Below are 18,966 nucleotides of genomic sequence, written 5' to 3' on the forward strand. Positions count from 1 at the left end.
AGGCCAAGTCTTTATATATATTTATGGTAGAAATTGACAGATTTCTTGATTGGTCAGGGCATGAAAGAATATGGAGGAGAAGGCAGGAGATTGGGTCTGAGAGGAAAATTGCCATGATGAAATGGCAAAACAGACACAATGGCCTAATTCTGCTCCTTCATCTTATGGTCTTATATTATGTACACACACACACACACACACACACACACACACACACACACACACACACACACACACACACACACACACACACACACACACACACACACACACACACACACACACACACACACACATCCATCCATCAGCAGTCTTTTACAGGCTGCCTCAACAAAGAGTTCATGTAGATAAAAGGTTATTGAACCTCAGTGTAGCCTCACCATCAATGAGTGTAAGTTCAGTATATGCTCTGTACTTGCTTCTTCATTCATTCATTATGTGCGGTGATGTACAACGTGGGTTCTAATGGTCCTTCTCTGACCTTGACTGTTCTTGCCAAATATTTCTGCGAAGTAGCTTGCCATTGCCTTCTTCTGGGCAGTGTCTCTAGATGGGTAACCCCAGCCATTATCAACACTCCTCAGAGTCAGTCTGCCCGGCGTCAGTGTTCGCATAACCAGGACATTTTAAAGGCACCAGCTGCTCTTACAACCATCCACCCCTGCTTTCATGGCTTTATGTGATGCTGACTGGCGGGGGAGGGGGCTAAGCAGGTTCTACACCTTGCCCAAGAGTGATCTGCAGGCTAGTGGAGGGAAGGAGCACCTTACACCTCCTTTGCTACAGACGTAGCAGAGAAATCTGAGTTGGTAACCAGGCATGTAAAATTGACCAGTATTTCTTTATTGTCAATCTCTTGTTCTTTCAGTTGGATTTCTCTGCTACCTGAAGGGAGAAATGACTGCATTTATGAATGGAAGAGAAAGTAAGTGTTGTGTACCTATATCATCTGTAATATATGGCATATATACCTATATGGCTGATAAGGAGATATGAGAGGAGCAGAAGCAGAAATTTGAGATGGAAAATTAGATAACCTCTTCATTAGGTATGAAACACTAATCAGTTTTGATCATTTTAGCTCTGATGTGGGTCAGGGAATCTGTAAGGATTTTCCATTATCAGCCACAGTATCTTCTTCAGGGCTTGCAGGCAGGGCTTTTCCCTGAAGGATTACCTCAACAGTCTTTAGTTGTGGGCACCTTTCTCTGCAAGGTGAGTGAAGTATAATATTGAGCATTCGGCTGATATGGTTACTGTATTTGAATAGCTGTCATTACAAAAGCTGTGAGATTTGGTCGTGAGCTTTGTAAAAACGCTATGTTTCACAATTTCATGAACTTCTGTAAGACTTAGTGGACTTAACTCTCAAACATGCAGCTACAGCACCTTTAGGCAAATGAAGGTACATCGCCATGTCTGAAAGAGAGGGAGGAGAGGAGGGGAGGGCTCTAAGCCAGGCTAAAAAGCAGTGTCTTCCCCAGCAAGAAGCATGAGATCCAGAACATGCTGAAGGCTAGAGGAGTGGCCAATCAAGTAAAATGCAAGAGTTCCTGGTACAGTCTCTGGAAACAAACCTCACATGCAAAGTGGCAATTCTGGACCAAACTTGAATCACTGAAGGATGCTTGACAGTTGTGATAGGGCTTGAATCAACATCTCCTCTTATAAAGTGAAACCAAGCAACATAGGTGACAATAGGGCTTTGATCCCAGATGAGCTCAATGCCTTTTATGCTTGTTTTGACTGTCAAAACATGGAGGCACCTTCACAAACTCTCACAGCCCCCAATGACCCTGTAATTTTAGTTTCTGAGGCTGAAGTGAGAGCATCCTTCTGGAGGGTGAAGCCATGGAAAAGCATCTGGCCAAGTTGGGGTACCTAGTCGAGTACGAAAGACCTGATGATCGACTGGCTGCAGTGTTCGCCAATATCTTTAATTGTTTGCTTCAGCTGTCTGAGGTACCCTTCTTCTTCAAGCAGGTTTCAATTAAACGGGTGCTTAAGAAGAACATGGCAACCTGCCTCAATGACTATTGTCTAGCAGCACTTACATCCACTGTGATGAAGCGCTTTGAGAGGTTGATGATGAAACATATCAACTCCTTCCTAAGAAGAGACTTGGATCTGCTCCAATTTGCCTACAGACACAAAAGATCAACAGCAGATGTCAGTTCATTGGCTTTTCATTCAACTCTTGACCATCTAGACAGCAAAGATGCATACATGAAAATGCTCTTCATCGACTGCAGCTCGGCACTCAATGCTAAAATCCCCTCAAAGCTAATCAATAAGCTTCAAGACCTTCGCCTCAATAACTTTCATGGATTCTATTGTGTTTCTTGAATTTAGACCATAGACCATAAGACAAAGCAGCAGAAGTCGGCCATTCGGCCCATCGAGTCTGCTCCACCATTTCATCAAGAGCTGATCCAATCTCCCCTTTAGTCCCATTCCCCTGCCTTCTCACCATAACCTTTGATGCCCTGACTACTCAGATACCTATCAATCTCAATTAAATACACCCAATGACCCGGCCTCCACTGCAGCCCGGGGCAACAAATTCCACAGATTCACCACTCTTCAGCTAAAAAAAGTTTATCGCATCTCCGTTCTGAATGGGCGCCCTGCAATCCTCAAGTCATGTCTTCTCGTACTAAACTCCCCCACCATGGGAAACAACTTTGCCACATCCACTCTGTGAATTTACTGTGAATGCCTACAAGATAATGAATCTCCGGGTTTGTGTATGGTAGTACATTTATTGAAAATACATTTATTTTGAACTTTGAAGTTTGTGAGGGTTAACTGAAGCCTATAGACATTAGCTGTTAGATATCGCGGCTGAGTGACCGGGTATTGTGCTTTATGCAAAACCGAAAGTGATGCATCTGGTGGTATAGGATTCACTGACCATGACCATAGATGCAATTTCACTGAACATTTTGTGTCACTGCAACCAGATTATCAAGGTTCACACTTGCATTAGCTTTTAAGACATTTACTCACTGCATTTTGAGCATGGTCTTGGAATACTTCCAGGTCTGCAGTCTTTGTTTCTTTGCCACTAAGGCATACAATGTAGTGTTGGTAAAACCTTAAACCTTTTGATGATAATCCAGTACTTTCTAGGACAAAACCACTTCTTGAAAGACTGTTAGTATGCACTACATATTGTGTTCGCCTTTAAGAGATATGGGGCAATTTTATCCAATGTTGATGAGTTGCAAAATGAATCCCCACAGATGAATATACCCTATATGCAGTGGGATTATTGCTGGCTGCATGAAGTAGATAGGCATGGCACAGTTGGCATGTCATTTCCACTGTAATCAATGTGCACACCTTAGTTTGATCTCTGCAGCTATTAGTGGTTTTCCAATTAGGCTTCAACCTGTTGCAATGATGCTGAGAAATCCTCGTTGACATCTGATATCCTCCAATTCAAGTAAGTTGCTCATCACCAGTTTTAATAATTTTACTGTTCCAATTCTCTTGCAGTTCTAGCAGATATTTAACAACTCCACCCCAAACCCTCTATTTCTCCTTCCTCTTTTAAAATATTCCTTAAAATCTATAGCTTTGACCAAGCTTTTGGTTACTTGTTGTAATATATCCCTATATGGTTCCGCACCAAATTTTAGCCAAAGGCAGTCCCATAAAGCATGTTGGGATGTTTTAATACAGATAGAAACTGTTATTGTATATGATCCAGATACAAAAACATCTTATGTAACAGTGTAACACATATTGTGAGACTTAGCTGAGACAGACTTTTATACCAAACTGTGCAGCTAATCGGCTCACCAAATGCGTAGTGTTAATATAAAGTGTGATACTCACAAGTGTACACTTCTTGCAGTTTACCTTCTCCAGGTCACCAGTCATAGAAAAGGGTGTGAAAATCCCAAGATCATGTAGTGCTTCCTGGAGACCTTCCTTATCAACTGGTCTGGGCTTTAACTCTGAAGTCAAATAGTGAAGCTGCTGTCTGTTGTGAGAAATAATTGTTTCACTCAATCAAGTCATATAACTACAGACTATACCCACATCCCACACAAATTATTAAAACATCTTTATAAATATGAACAAGATACCATTACCATTAAACAAAAATATATTCAATAAATTTAGGAAATGCAAAATTAGCATTGCAGTCGGCCATGATGAAATGTACCCTGCAATTCTTAAAATTTGAACCCAACTAGCTTTCCAAGCAAAACTCACACTGGCCCAAGCTATGTACATCTGTGTTGGATACAGGCCATCCCTGGGTTATGAAAGGGTTCCAGGTTTACAGAAGTCCAAAAATAATTTTGATAATAAATCAGAAATACATAAAATCATGATATGGTATGCAGAAATCCACAGGTATTGAATGTACAGAGTTGATAAAGGCCAATTAACACAAACATTTATTTATCGCCCTCCCCTGCCTAGAAACAAATGAAACAGAATCAGGAAGTCCCATGCTCAGGGGCTGGTTTCAATAGTCTTGATGCATCAGTGATCATTATAGTGCTTAACAGAGTACTTTTGCATAAGTATCGACACTCCGCGCACGATTTGAATGGAGGGGGAATGGAATAAAGTGTCACCACACCCTGGCAGCCTTCAATGCACCTGAACCCACAGTCACCTTTGCAGGCACCTTCCAGAGAGTAAACACACAGAAAGCATCCGGCCCAGATGGTGTCCCCAGCCATTTTCTCAGATCAGCTGGCAGGGGTATTTGCAAATTTTAACCTTTCCCTATTTCAGTCTGTGGTTCCCACCTGCTTAATAAGATCCCGATCATCACTGTACCCAGGAAAAGTTAAGATAGCAAGTCTTAATCGCTACTGCCCAATGACTCTGACATCCACTGTCATGACGTGCTTCAAGAGGTTGGTCGTGCTGTACATTAACTCCAGCCTCCCAGACAACTCGACTCACTGCAATTCGCCTATCGACGTAACAGGTCCATGCTGTCTGCCTGAACCTACACTCATCTCTGGAGAGACTAGACAGTAAAGACACCTAGGTTAAACTACTCTTTTCTGACTGCAGCTCCATTTTCAAATCTATAATTCCAAGCAAACTCATCTTAAAATCCTTGACCCATATCTCAAAAACTCCATTTGTAAATGGATCCTTGACTTCCTGACTAACAGAACACTATCAGCAAGGCTAGGCAGCAATATCTCCGTCATAGTTCTCAACACCACTAATGCCACACAGGGCCGCATCCTCAGCCCCACACACTCACCACTGCATGGCCTGATTCATCTCTTACTTCACCTACATTTTACACACCTTAGTGGGCTGAATCTCAAAAAGCAATGCTTCTGTTACGAACCCCGTAACTGGGTCACTTACCAGCAAAGATAGAGAGGTCCGTTGAAGTCTGATGGTACTAATTTTAACAGTATTTATTAGTAAAAATACACAAAAATAATATCAATGCAAACATACAGATAATATACGTCATCAATACTAAATCTAAAAGTGCGGGTATAATAACAATCAATAAGAAATAGCTCTATCGTTGTCTAGGGGATAATGTATTGTCCAATGGAAATATAAGTCACTCAGTTCATTTAGGCTGCAGCCTTTGGTTGGAGTCAAGGGAGAGATTTTTAGAAACTTGCCAGCTTTTCCTTTTTATGATTTCGATCCTTCGAGAGTTCCGCTGGTGTGGCCTCTCCTTTAGCTAAAGCCGTTCTTCCGTGGCGAGCCCGCCAATTCCCAGGCAAGGGGAAAGGATGCACGTGAGCCCCCCCACTGGCTGTCGCTATTAAGCGCTGTCATGGGATTTCTAGCGTTTCTCCTGGTGCGTCTAAAGGGGTTGTTCCCTAGACCCTCTTTTATCCTTACTCACGGGGTCTCAGATGTCAATCAGGTTGGGATGATGCAATCCCTCAACCAGCCCACTCTGGTCGTCCCCTGAGGGGCTTCAATGAATAGTGCAGTACTCAATACACAATTCCTTCTCCAAGAGACAATGGCCGTTATCCGTGGCTTTGTCTTGCTGAGGCCAGGACACATTCCAAAACCTTGAGGATTCTCTCTCATTTCCTGGGTCCCAGACCTGAATTAATAGCGATCTTGTGATTCTCACAAAGGAGGGGGCTACTTTGTACCCTTCGGCCCCTCAGAGTTGTGGCACATTCATAACACCCCCTTCCTTCAAAGCTTTTTTACCTTCGGTAAAAATGAATTAATACAGAGTCTTACAGGATTAATTAATACAGAATCTAACACAATACAAGAGTTTTTTTTTCTACAGAGTGATACAGTTATACATTTCATTTAGCGTCTAAACAGTTAGCGATTACATTGTCACTTCCTTTAATATCTTAACATCTTGTATCTTACTAAAGTCTTGTAGCATCAGACTTCAATTTGCTAACCACCTATTTTTATTCCTTTTCTTCAGCAAACAAAAACTAAAGACTTGGGATCTTAGCTTACGTGTATACTACAAAAGTTCATGCAAATACTAATCTTTATTTTACTTTCAAACTTAACAGTCAATCTTCCATGGGGGTTGTCTTTATTATTCACACGCTTTGTCTAAATCCCTTAACACCGGATCCGGTTATTTAAAATGGCATCCCATCAACCCTTGCCCCTTTTCCAGTTAACTCTCACGTGGTGGGCTTGTGCACCAGTGTGGACTAGGCTGTCGCCTGCTCCTTTCATAGGAGTTATTTTATCAACAATGTGTTCCAAACTTAGACCTTTTCCTGAATTTCCACACAATTCTTTAATTTTAAGCAAGTTGCTAGTTTTCTCTTCAGGACCCTTCATGCTATTAGTTCTCAATTTAAGATCTGCAAGCGATCCCTCTTCGTTCAAACAGCATTTTGAATTCTGCTTTTTCATACCACACTCTTGAATAACAATAGCGTGTGGGGCACCTTTACATTCCAACTCAACCTGTAATTGATTCGCAGGCACCAAGCCATTGTCTCTGTAGCCTGGTTGCTGCTTCTGACGTCAATCCAGACTTTAAATTTTCTTCATTCAATGTTGGAACTACACTTTTCCCTTTTCCTTCAATAATAATATTCACCTCACCACCTTTTATCTCCTCACTAACTTTTAACACACCTTTGAACACAAACAACTGGGAATTCTCACTTTCCACTATTACCAAGGTTAACCCTTTCTTCACTGAACCAAGTCTATCTGACCCACAAGGACTGCATTCCTTTTCAACTGAATCAAATACCTCAGACTTTTTCTGAGCTCCATTACTAGGTTCAGTACCACGTGAATCCACATCTTGAACACACTCAAACGGGACATTTGCCTCTTCCAGGCTTTCAATACCTGTACCCTTTTCAAATTCTAAATTCCCCTGATCCTCCCAACTACTCTCTGGGCAACTCCCTTCTGCAGTAAACTCAACCCCGCGGGCTGAAACAACCTCATCTGCCAACCCAGCAGACTTCTTCAAGGTAATGGCATCCTTTTCATCTAGGACTGCCCTCATTCCATTATTGGGAACACCTTCAGAACTTTCAACTTCTTCAAACAGTTCTGCCAAACCAGACAGATCATCCATGTCCAACTCTGGACCTTTTAACAGCCTTATCTGTTTCTCATCTTTACTTCATGCCTCTATAAATTTTCTCCTGGCTAAAGACAGGACTACCTCCTCTCCCTTACTCTTTTTCACATTCCTATTGTCCGTTTTACTACCCTCTTGGTACAGGGTCGGTAAAAACATCTCGGCCAAATCGATACCGGCCTGATTTAAACTGGTCTCGTTCTCAGCTGCCTTTCTCGACATGCTGCGAGTGATCGCGCATGCGGGATAGATCTTGGAATATAGGGGCGGGTCCTCAACACTTACAGGCTGGCTCGTCAGCTTCATTGCTGACCAAACCTTACCACCGGCTAAATCGTTACCAAGAAGGACGTCCACGTCAGTTCTCGGAAATTCTGATCGCACCCCTATTTCAACTGGCCCAGATACCAGATCACAATTCAGAATGATCCTATGCAAGGGCACCGCTTCTGTCCCTTTTCCTATTCCTCTCAAAGCTACCATTCCCGTCTTGCGACCAAAATCCAGTACCTTACTGCTAATCAATGACAGTTCAGCTCCCGTGTCTCTCCAGATCCGCACTGGAACTGGTGTGTCTCCCTCTCTCACAGACATGGTTCCTTTTGAAATGCATTTCTCAGACCCTTCTCGTACTCTGTCTACCTGGGGCTCTCTCGTCGATTTACTGATCACTACAGCACATCCTATAGGGACTGCTGCTTTCCATTTTCCTGTCTCCTTCCTTGGAGCAAGGCATTTAGATGCAATATAACCCACCTTTCCACAATTAAAACAGGTCAAGCCAGGACCTCCCCTGCCGTCTTGCCTCTCCTCCTCAATCTTACCACTAGCTCCTGGCGGGATCTCTGCCTCAGCCGGCGGGCTTTCTCTATCGTTCCCACGGTCTCTCTGGTAACTTTTATTCAAGGAAAACTTTGTCTTGTGGGTTAGGGCATATTCATCTGCAAACCTAGCAAATTCAGAGCTGGACTTATTCGGCTTCTCTTTCAAATACATCCGGATATCATCTGAAACACAACCTTTAAATTCCTCAATCAGAATTAACTCCCTGAGACGCCAAAAATCTTCTTCCACTATTTCTGCTGCACACCAATGATCCAAGAGCGCACCCTTCTCATAGGCAAACTTGGTTTACGTCTGATTCCACCCTTTCTTTAAATTTCTGAACTTTTGTCTATAGGCCTCAGGTACCAATTCGTAGGTCCGAAGAATGGCCTCCTTTACTTTCTCATAATTCTCCAACTCTTCCTCCTCCATGGACAATGCCGCATATGCCTTCCCTTTTAACACACTTTGTAACAATGCCACCCACTGATCTTTGGGCCACTTCTGATTCACTGCCACCTTTTCAAAATGCAAGAAATAACTGTCAACATCCATTTCCTCGAATGGAGGTACTAACCTAAACTCCCAACTAACATTAAACCGCTCCTCTCAGTCTGACCCTTGAACTCTTCGCTCTTGCCTTAACTTCTCCATATCCAAGTCATGTTGCCTCTGTTTCTCCGCCTCCCTCTCCTTCTTGGCCCTTTCTTTTTCCTCCTCAGCTGCTTCTAGCTGCTTTAACTTAATTTCATGTTCCAACCTTAATTTCTCCAACTATAACTGAGCCGTTCCACTAGCTGGTACCTTTTCAGGGATACTTTCCAATACCTCAGCAGAAAACACATTCTTCACAATATAATACTGAGTTATGGCCCTTCGCACCTCCAGCTTTTTCATCGACAACCTCACCTCTGCAAGATTTAGTCCTTTCACAATATTTATCAAGTCCAACTTTGTGGCCGCCCCTAGCGCCTCCAGAGTCGGGTTTTCTATAAATTCATCCACATCCATCTTTGCTGGTTTCCCATCTGGCTACCCGCATAACCAGATCCAAGTTTGGACTTACAAGCCCGATTCACTGGCCCTCCAATTTGGTATCAAATCTCGAGACGAGACCCCACGTTGTTACGAACCCCATAACTGGGTCACTTACCAGCAAAGATAGAGAGGTCCGTTGAAGTCTGATGGTACTAATTTTAACAGTATTTATTGATAAAGGGGCACAAAAAAAATCAATGCAAATATACAGATAATATACGTTGTCAATACTAAATCTAAAAGTGTGTGTATAATAATAATCAATAAAAAATAGCTCTATTGTTGTCTAGGGGATAATGTATTGTCCAATGGAAATATAAAAGTCACTCAGTTCATTTAGGCTGCAGCCTTTGGTTGGAGTCAAGGGAGAGATTTTTAGAAACTTGCCAGCTTTTCCTTTTTATGATTTTGATCCTTCGAGAGTTCCGCTGGTGTGGCCTCTCCTTTAGCTAAAGCAGTTCTTCCGTGGCGAGCCCTCCAATTCCCAGGCAAGGGAAAAGGATGCACGTGAGCCCCCCCTCCGGCTGTCGCTATTAAGCACTGTCACGGGATTTCTAGCGTTTCTCCTGGTGCGTCTAAAGGGGTTGTTCCCCAGACCCTCTTTTATCCTTACTCACGGGGTCTCAGACGTCAATCAGGTTGAGATGATGCAATCCCTCAACCAGCCCACTCTGGTCATCGCCTGAGGGGCTTCAATGAATAGTGCAGTACTCAATACACAATTCCTTCTCCAAGAGACAATGGCCGTTATCCGTGGCTTTGTCTTGCTGAGGCCAGGACACATTCCAAAACCTTGAGGATTCTCTCTCATTTCCTGGGTCCCAGACCTGAATTAATAGCGATCTTGCGATTCTCACAAAGGAGGGGGTGACTTTGTACTCTTCGGCCCCTCAGAGTTGTGGCACATTCGTAACACTTCAAGGTACCAGAAAGAGATAGAGAGCTTAGTGGCATGGTGTCATGTCAACAGCCACTCCCTCAGTATCAACAAAAGATTTCATTTTCCTCCCATCCTCACTCTCATCACCATATTTAAGAAAGAATTTAACAAAATTAAATAACCATCCCCTTTGCTCATCTTTCTACATGCATCCATGAATCTTTGTTTCAATATCTCTGTCTCTAATTGTTGGCTTTGAAAGTTTTTGTCACCTTTACAATTTTGAGCTGCACCCTATCACAGTCATTCCCTCTGTTCTTTCTAAATTCTCTCTCTCTGCAAATCTGATTGTTTTCTCACTTTACCAGGTCTGATGAAGGTCTTCGACTCAAAATGTAAATTTGTTTCTTTCCTCTCTGATGCCACTTGACCTGATCGTTTCCAGCATTTTCTGTTTTTTTTAAATTTCAGAATTCCCAGCATCTGCAGTTTTTTATTGCTCCACACTTTCCAACTATGTTTCTCTGGCAACAAATCACAGCACAAGTGTAACCAATACTTTATTCATAATTTGTCCTGGTGAATACTGCACTTGAACTTCATGTATAACATGTTAGGAATCAAACCTTTGAAAAATGGAATAACATAAATTGCTTCACTTCAACATTAATGCTCAAACCAATTTGAGTACTAGATTCGTACTTGGTTTGTGATTTTTTATTAGGATTCTAAGTTAAGCCAGAATATGAACAATGAACAATACATAATAAAAAAGTAAAATTAGGAAGCATCCACCCCTGATTATATAATGTATATCTGAGTAGATAATGTATTGTGCTAGAAAGTATATGTAGCTATGTATGTGTATGCATATATTTGTATGTTAAGACCTAAAATTACTGCCTGTGAGTCTAAAAGGGATGGTTATCTATGCTTGTTAAATTCACAATTAGACCTAGGGAGATGTTAAATAATATGCATTTCTTTGAGCTTACGTTATATGACACATGTGTGAATATACACTTGACTTTGTGCTGTGGGTATATTGTATACTAAATGCATACTTCTGTCAATGCAATACAAATATAAAGGAGCAGGAATGTTTTTATAGGTATTTTGTGTAAGTATTAAGATTTGCCAGGATCCAGATTTTTCTTAAACTTTGAACATTTTTATGTCTCTAGGAAGAATAAAACCCTTGACAACAAATGAGTGGAATCATCTCTATTATATATCCATGTATAATAAAAGGTAAAACTTGGCAAACCTTGAGCTGATTTTGGCTCCACTTGTTGTTTGAAGATTGAGCTTGAACACATGACCCTCCTCGATGACAGCTGTTTTGATAACACCGTTTTCCACAGAATAAAGACCTTTACATGTCGGTTGCCACTGAACTCCAAGAACCTTGAATGAAAGGTCACATTTTAAATTAAACATCTGCTTAACTTAGGGCAATTATGAAGGATATTTAAATTTCTGAAACACGCATTATATTGCAATATCCACATGTCTTTTTGTGGCATAAAGACAGCTAACCAGGGAACCTGCTGGTGCAGTCAGCTAGATAAAGGGGCTTCACCTTTAGTAGCTGAGTTCAATTAGGGACAAGATTAATGTAATATTTACTCTCAGACCAATTAATTTTGCCTGTGGGCTTACAAGGATGGAACCTAACTCCACTCCTGCTCTTTCTCAGGAAAGCTTCAAATCAGCTGTTGTGGGAAATTGATAAGATTTAACAGGTACCACAGACTTGCTGTATTTGGCTACAACTTATGCCAAGCATGCAATATATATTATTCAGCATCTGGTTATCCTGCGCCAAATATGGATATGTTCCATTGGTGTGCTGGCTTCCCTGAGAGAAGGGGACAATCTGTGGTTAACAAAGGAAGTCAAAGATAATGCTACTTTTTTTAATTAGGGCAAACAAAGGAGCAAGGGTTGGCCAGAAGCCAGATAGAGCAGGGAAAGACGGTAGACATCTGATTTTGAAAGAAAATTTGCATGCACTATCAAAACAAATATTACAGGACTCAAGTGACTCAGTTAAGTGTGGAAATGAAGAGAACAAGGATGGTGAATTAGTAACAGCAAACAAAGAGATGATGGTAGATATATTAAATTATTTTTGTATCATTCTTCAGCAAGGTGGGCGCTGAAAATATTGCTGAGGTAACAGATGGGATGATTTCAAATCTATCAGAGAAACTCATAGGTGAACAAATTGATAAGATTCAATGGTTTGCACTTGAGTTTTAAAAGGAAGTGGCTGCAGAGATTGTGGACTCTTAAGGTGAAAGTTTTCAAAGCTCGGTGAATTCCAAGAAGAAACCAAATGATTGGAAAACAGCCAATGTTTAAAAAGTGAACACTAAAAGTGGAGAATATAAGCCAGTTAGTCTAACATTTATTGTTGGTGAGATGATGAAGTTAATAGTCAAGAGAAAATAACTAATTATTTAGTAAAGTTGAATATAATCAGACCCAGTCAACATGGTTTAATGAAAAGTAAATTGTGTTTGACAAATTTTCTCAAATTCTTTTGAAGATGTAGTTGGGAGAGTCAATGTAGTGGAACTTGTACCTGAAGTGTACTTAGGTTTCCAAAAGTCAATCGACAAGATGCCATATAAGAGGCTGGTGCATATATTAACATCCCAAAGTAATGGAGGGTGTGTTAGCATGTATTGAAAAGTGACTGTCACATAGAAGGCAAAGCTTTGTGAAGAATGGGTCCATAAGACCAAAAGGGCATAAGACCATTAGGCACCAGAGCAGAATTAGGCCATTCAGCCCATTTGAGTTTCATGGCTGTTCCATCATGGCTGATCCACTCATCCTCTCAACTCATTCTTCTGCCTTCTCCTCATAAATTTGACGCCCTGTCTAATCAAGAAAGACTTAGCCTCCATAACCATCTGTGGCAATGAATTCCACAGATTCACCACCCTTTCCCTAAAGAAATTCCTCCTCATCTCTGTTCTGAATGGAAGTCCCACTATTCTGAGCTTGTGCTTTCCAATTCTAGGCTAACCCACTACAGGAAACATGCTCTCCACTTCCATTCTATCAAGTTGTTTAATATTCAACAGGTGTCAATATGAACCGCGCCCCCCATTCTTCTAAACTCCAGTGAGTACAGACCCAAAGCCATCAAATGCTCCTCATGTGTTAACTCTTTCACTCTCAGAATCATTTTTGTGAACCTCCTGTGGATTCTTGCCAATGCCAGCACATCTTTTCTTAGATAAGGGGCTCGAAACTGCTCGCAATACTCCTCCCGCAGCCTGCTAAAGCCTCAACATTAAATCCTTCATAGTATATTCTAGTCCTCTCAAAATAAATGCTAACAATGCATTTGCCTTCCTTGGCACCGACTCAATGTGCAAGTTAACCTTTAGAAAATCCTATATGAGGACCATCCAAGTTTCTTTGCACCTCTGAGTTTTGAATTTTCTCCCCATTTAGAAAATACCTATGCTGGAGGGATGCAACAAGTCGAGTGCCTCTGGGATCAGTTATTTTATTATTAGTGTATTATTGTCACATGTACTGAGATAGAGTGAAAAGGCTTGTTTTGCATGCCATCCCTACAAATCATTCATCAGTCAGTGCATTGAGGTAATAATACAAAGGAAAAGCGATAACAGGAGGCAGGATAAAATGTTAGTTACAAAGCACAGTGCAGAGAGAAAATAACATGCAAAGCCATAGCAAAGTAGACTGTGAAGTCAAGAGTTAAATCTTGTATTTCCTTCAGCCTGGTGCTATATGCTTTTAGGTGTTTATATCTTCTGCCCGATGTGAGAGGTAAGAAAAGGTCTGGGGTGAGTGAAGACTTTATGTTGGCTACTTTACTGAGGCAGCAAAAAATGTAGACAGAAACCACGTAGGGGAGGCTGGTGTTTGTAATATGTTGTGCTGTGTCCATTACTCTCTGGTCTTGGCCACAGCTATTGCCATAGCGAGCTGTGATACACAGAAATAGGATGTTTTTATAGTGCATTCATTAAAATTATTGAGTGTTGACATGCCAAGTTTCTCTAGCCCTCTGAGGGTGTAGTCTTGACCAGTGATTGGACCAGGAAAGGCTATTAGTGATGTCCACTTCCAGGAACTTGAAGCTCTCAACCCTCATGACCTCTGCACCATTGATCTAGACAGGAACATAAGCATCCCTTCCTCAAGTCAAAGATCAGCCCTTTTGTTTTGCTGACATTGAGGGAAAGGTTGCTGATATGATAACATGCCATTATGCCATCTTCCAATTCATTGTTATATGAGATTCAACCCACGACAGTGATGTAATCTGCAAACTTGTAGATGGAGTTAGAGCAGAATCTGGCTGTGCAGCTGTGAGTGTACAGGGAGTAGAGTAGGAGCTTGTGGAGCATCAGTGTTGAGGGCAATCGTGCTGGGTGTTGTTGCCTATCCTTGCTATTTGTTCAGGAAGTAAAGAATCAAGTTGCAAAGGGAAGTGCTGGGTCCCAGGTCCAGGTCATTTTATATTTATTCATTTATTGGATGTGGGCGTCCAGCATTTATTGCCCATCTCTAGTTGCCCTTGAGAAGGTGGTGATGAGCTGCCTTCATGAACCGCTGCAGTCCCTGAGGTGTAGGTACACCCACAGTGCTGTTAGGGAGGGAATTCCATGATTTTGACCCAGCAACAGTGAAGGAACGGTGCTACGTTTCCAAGTCAGGATGGTGAGCAACTTGGAGGGGGATTTCCAAGTGGTGGTGTTCCCAGGTATCTGCTGTTCTTGTCCTTCTAGATGGTAGTGGTCGTGGTTCTGGAAGGTGCTGGCTTAGGAACTTTGGTGTGTTGTTGCAGTGCATCTTGTAGTTAGTACACACTGCTATAACTGTTCGTCGATGGTGGAGGGATTGGATGCTTGTGCAAGGGGGACCAATGCCTTGTACCGAATGGTGTCAAGCATCTTGAGTGTTGATGGAGTTACACTCATCCGGGTGCGTGGGGAGTATTCCATTACACTCCTGTCCTGAGCCTTGGAGACATTGGACAGGCTTTGAGGAGTCAGAAGGTGAGTTACATGCCGCAGGGTTCCTAATCTTTGACTTGCTCTGGTAGCCACGGTGTTTTTGTGGCTAGAGCAGTTCAGTTTCCTGTCAATGGAAACCCCCAGGATGTTGATAGTGGGCGATTCAGTGATGGTGATGCCACCGAATGTCAAGGGATGATAATTAGAGCCTTTCTTGTTGGAGATGGTCATTGCCTGGCACTTGTGTGGTCAAATATTACTTGCCACTTGTCAGCCCAAGCCTGGATATTGTCCAGGCCCTGCTGCACTATCTGAGGAATCACGAATGGTGCAGAACATTGTGTAGTCATCTGCAAACAGCCACACTTCTGATCTAATGACCTTTAGAGATGAGTTTAACCTGGAATTATAGCACTGAAGACAGAATGCTAGTCAATAAAGAGTAGTCTTAATGTAGGGAAGACAGAATGCTAGTCAATAAAGAGTAGTCTTAATGTAGGGCCAGGGTGACAGCATTTGCCATGTACCTGTTTTGATGATAGATGAACAGCAATGAGTCAAAGTTACACAGGAGGCTAGATGGATGTGTGTCCTGACCAGCCTCTCAAAGCCCTTCATGCTGGTGGATGTCAGAGCCACCAGGTGGGAGTCATTAAGGCATGTTAACTTATTTTCTTGTGTGTAGTTTTCTTAAAGCTGATGTGAAGCTCAGATTGAAATAGCCAGAGGCTGAAAATGTTTGTAAATATCCCCACCGGCTGACCAGCGCAGGAACTAAAGATGCAGCCTGGCCAAATGCTTTCCAAGAGTTCACTCCTGAACCTGACATCTGCAACAGTGACTGTTAGTACAATTGCATTGAATGCTGTTGGGTGGATGGTGACACTCCAGTCCCCTTCTGGCCAAAATGTGCGCAGAATGAGTTAAGCTCAAAATGAAGGGATGTGCCCAACTTCATTTTGTAGCCTGTTATGGTACGTAAGCCCTGCAACAAATATTCAGTCTAGGGCTGAATTTTAGACTGGTATTGTCTTTCAGCACCCTGACAGTTTTGTGAAGGTCATGTCTTTAATTCTTGTGTAGGTCAGGGTTACCAGGAACACCGTGGTCGTGGTATTCAATAGAAAGCAGGTCCCTCAGTTCATCCATGAAAACACCTAAACTGAACTCTTTGATACACAGACCTCTACATACTTGCTGATGAAGTTCGTGACAGAGGTAACATACTCATGTTGGTTGGCTGCTGAGAAACTTGAAAGGCTCTTGGCTGTTTTTTTTTGTTGACACATTGAATGAGTTCACATCATGAAGAATTACTATCAACAGGACTATAACACTATCAACAGGAATATATTAGTGTGCTAGCTAAAGCTATATAAACTTTGCCGATTGTAATCAGTGTATAAATGATGAGAGGAAATCATGTCAGGAAACAGGAATGTCATTTTCTTCTATCAATTGTTTTAAAGTCTTATTGCCTTGCAAATAGTTTAAAGTGGATTATATCAGTTAAAATAACTTCTAGATACTATTGTCCCTATTTTAATATACAGTTATGCAAACTACTTTGTTGCCTTTAGTGCGTTGTGACCAATGTATAAATGCTAGAACATTAACTCGGGATGATAGGGAAGTAGTTCTGCACAACATGAAAGTACAGAGATTAAACACGAGAGGTTCTGGAGATGCTGGAAATCCAAAGCAACTCACACAAAATGCTGGTAGAACTCAGCAGGTCAGGCATCATCCATGGAAATGAATAAACAGTTGGTGTTTCAAACCGAGGCCCTTCTTCAGGACTGGAAAGGAAGGGGGAGGATGCCAGAATAAAAAGGAGTGGGGAAAGGAAGGAGGACTAGCTAGAAGGTAATGGGTGAAGCCAGGTGGGTTGGAAAGATAAAGAGTTGGAGAGGAAGGAATCTGATAGGAGAGGAGAGGAGACCATAGGAGAAAGGGAAGGAGGAGGGGGAGGTGAAAGGTAGGTGGGAAGAGGTAAGAATGCCAGAGTGGGGAATCAGAAGTGGGAGATATTAAGTAGGAGTGATAAGTACAGACATCTGCATGTCTGTGAAATTTAGCTACCCATGGACGTTCTTCTCTAGAGAATGAAGAGGAAATTAAGTATTTTTCTGAAAGTTCAAGTAAGAGTTTCAGTATTAGAATGCTGCTGTATCAGAGACAATCAGACCTCGGCTCTCAAACTGCATGTCTCTTTGACATACAGCTTTTGGTTCTTCCTGACCTCTGATTGAATATGAAGCTTTATATTATAGTAATTATACTGTTTCCCATTAAATTTTGCCAGCACCAGCACAGAAATAAAAACTGTTAAGGTGCAGAGAAATCTCACCAGAGTGTATATATAAGCAAGAAAAAGCTCTTTTGTTTAATCAGTAGGCAGCTGTTTAACACAGTGATACAAAAATTGATTGTGGTATTTATATGGAACAGAGCAAATATCACATGACCAACAACACCGTTATTTGATGGAAAAAATTAAAGGATTTGGCTACGTCTATAGTTACAAATATAACGTGATTGTTTGTATTTGTTTGGTGGGGTGGTATGTAGTGCAAAAATTCGTCATGCAACACGTTTGGCTAATGGCAAATGTGAATGAGGCTCCTGAATCATACGATTACAAGTGCTACAGTTGTATATGTAACTACAGTACATGTTGCTGACAATATTAACAGCCTAACAGCATGATTATCAATCGCTCTTCTGTAACATAGAACATGTTGAGAAGTTTGTTATTTGGCCTAATTTTATGAAGTATTTCAATATTCCGCTGGGAGAAAGAGGTTAACTCATTGTACAAAGTTCTTATCTCATGATACATTTTAAGAAGGGAATTGAACTTCACATTTCTTGGTTGATGGGAGCAATTAATTTGCAGCTTTGGAAAAGCAAGAGTAACCGGATGATTACGAGAAATTCTAAACAGCACAGCCTTACAGATCTGTGAAATAGAAACTACACCCCCTCCCCCCCCACACCCAGGCTGGAGCAATACAAGATGATGGGATGGTAGAGGGGTGGAAAAAGGAAAGGTTTGACTACGTTAATCATATTACCTGCCTTGCCTTCTAATAATCCCAGTGTTTTGGGTCACCATTCAGAGGCAGAGTTTCTGTTTCATTCTGATTCAGGTAGGAAGAGGAGTTAAATTCCTTCCCTTGATTCCTTGTGGCCATTATTACAACTGTTCTGCACTACCTAGTGTCTCATCAAACCCTCCTCTAACAAAGTTGCTGTAACGGACAAATTGACATTTGGGGTGGATGTACGTTGAGCGGCCATTTTATTAGGCTCATTTGTACACCTGCTCACTAATGTTCTGATCAGCCAATCACGTGGCAGCAACTCAACGCATAGAAGCATGCAAACATGGTCACGAGATTCCGTTACTGTTCACATCTTACACCTGAATGGGGGAAGAAACGTAATCTAAGTGACTTTGACCAGAGAATGGCGCGAAAATCAAAAAACACCCAGTGAGTTCCCTGAGCAAAAATGCCTTGTTAACGAGAGAGGTCAGAGGAGACTGGCCAGACTTGTTCAAGCTGACCGAAAGGTAACAGTAACTCAAATAACTACGCCTAACAACAGTGGTGTTCAGAAGAGCACCTCTGAACATAGAACATTTCGAACCT

The 18,966-nt window shown here is 41.8% G+C and overlaps 1 protein-coding gene across 4 annotated transcripts in view; it reads right to left on the reverse strand.

The window, feature by feature from the left end:
- LOC132378971 (microsomal triglyceride transfer protein large subunit-like) overlaps window positions 1-18,966 on the reverse strand; it is a 104,876-nt gene that overhangs the window by 59,169 nt on the left and 26,741 nt on the right. For all 4 annotated transcript variants that reach the window (XM_059946366.1, XM_059946368.1, XM_059946367.1 and 1 more), the window contains exons 6-7: window positions 11,569-11,708; window positions 3,844-3,991 (exon numbers count right to left, since the gene is read on the reverse strand). In XM_059946366.1, coding sequence (XP_059802349.1) covers window positions 3,844-3,991; window positions 11,569-11,708 — 288 coding nt within the window. The remainder of the gene's footprint in view (window positions 1-3,843; window positions 3,992-11,568; window positions 11,709-18,966) is intronic.

The sequence above is a fragment of the Hypanus sabinus genome, chromosome 21 (assembly GCF_030144855.1).
Source record: "Hypanus sabinus isolate sHypSab1 chromosome 21, sHypSab1.hap1, whole genome shotgun sequence".
In the NCBI taxonomy this organism is placed as follows: domain Eukaryota; kingdom Metazoa; phylum Chordata; class Chondrichthyes; order Myliobatiformes; family Dasyatidae; genus Hypanus; species Hypanus sabinus.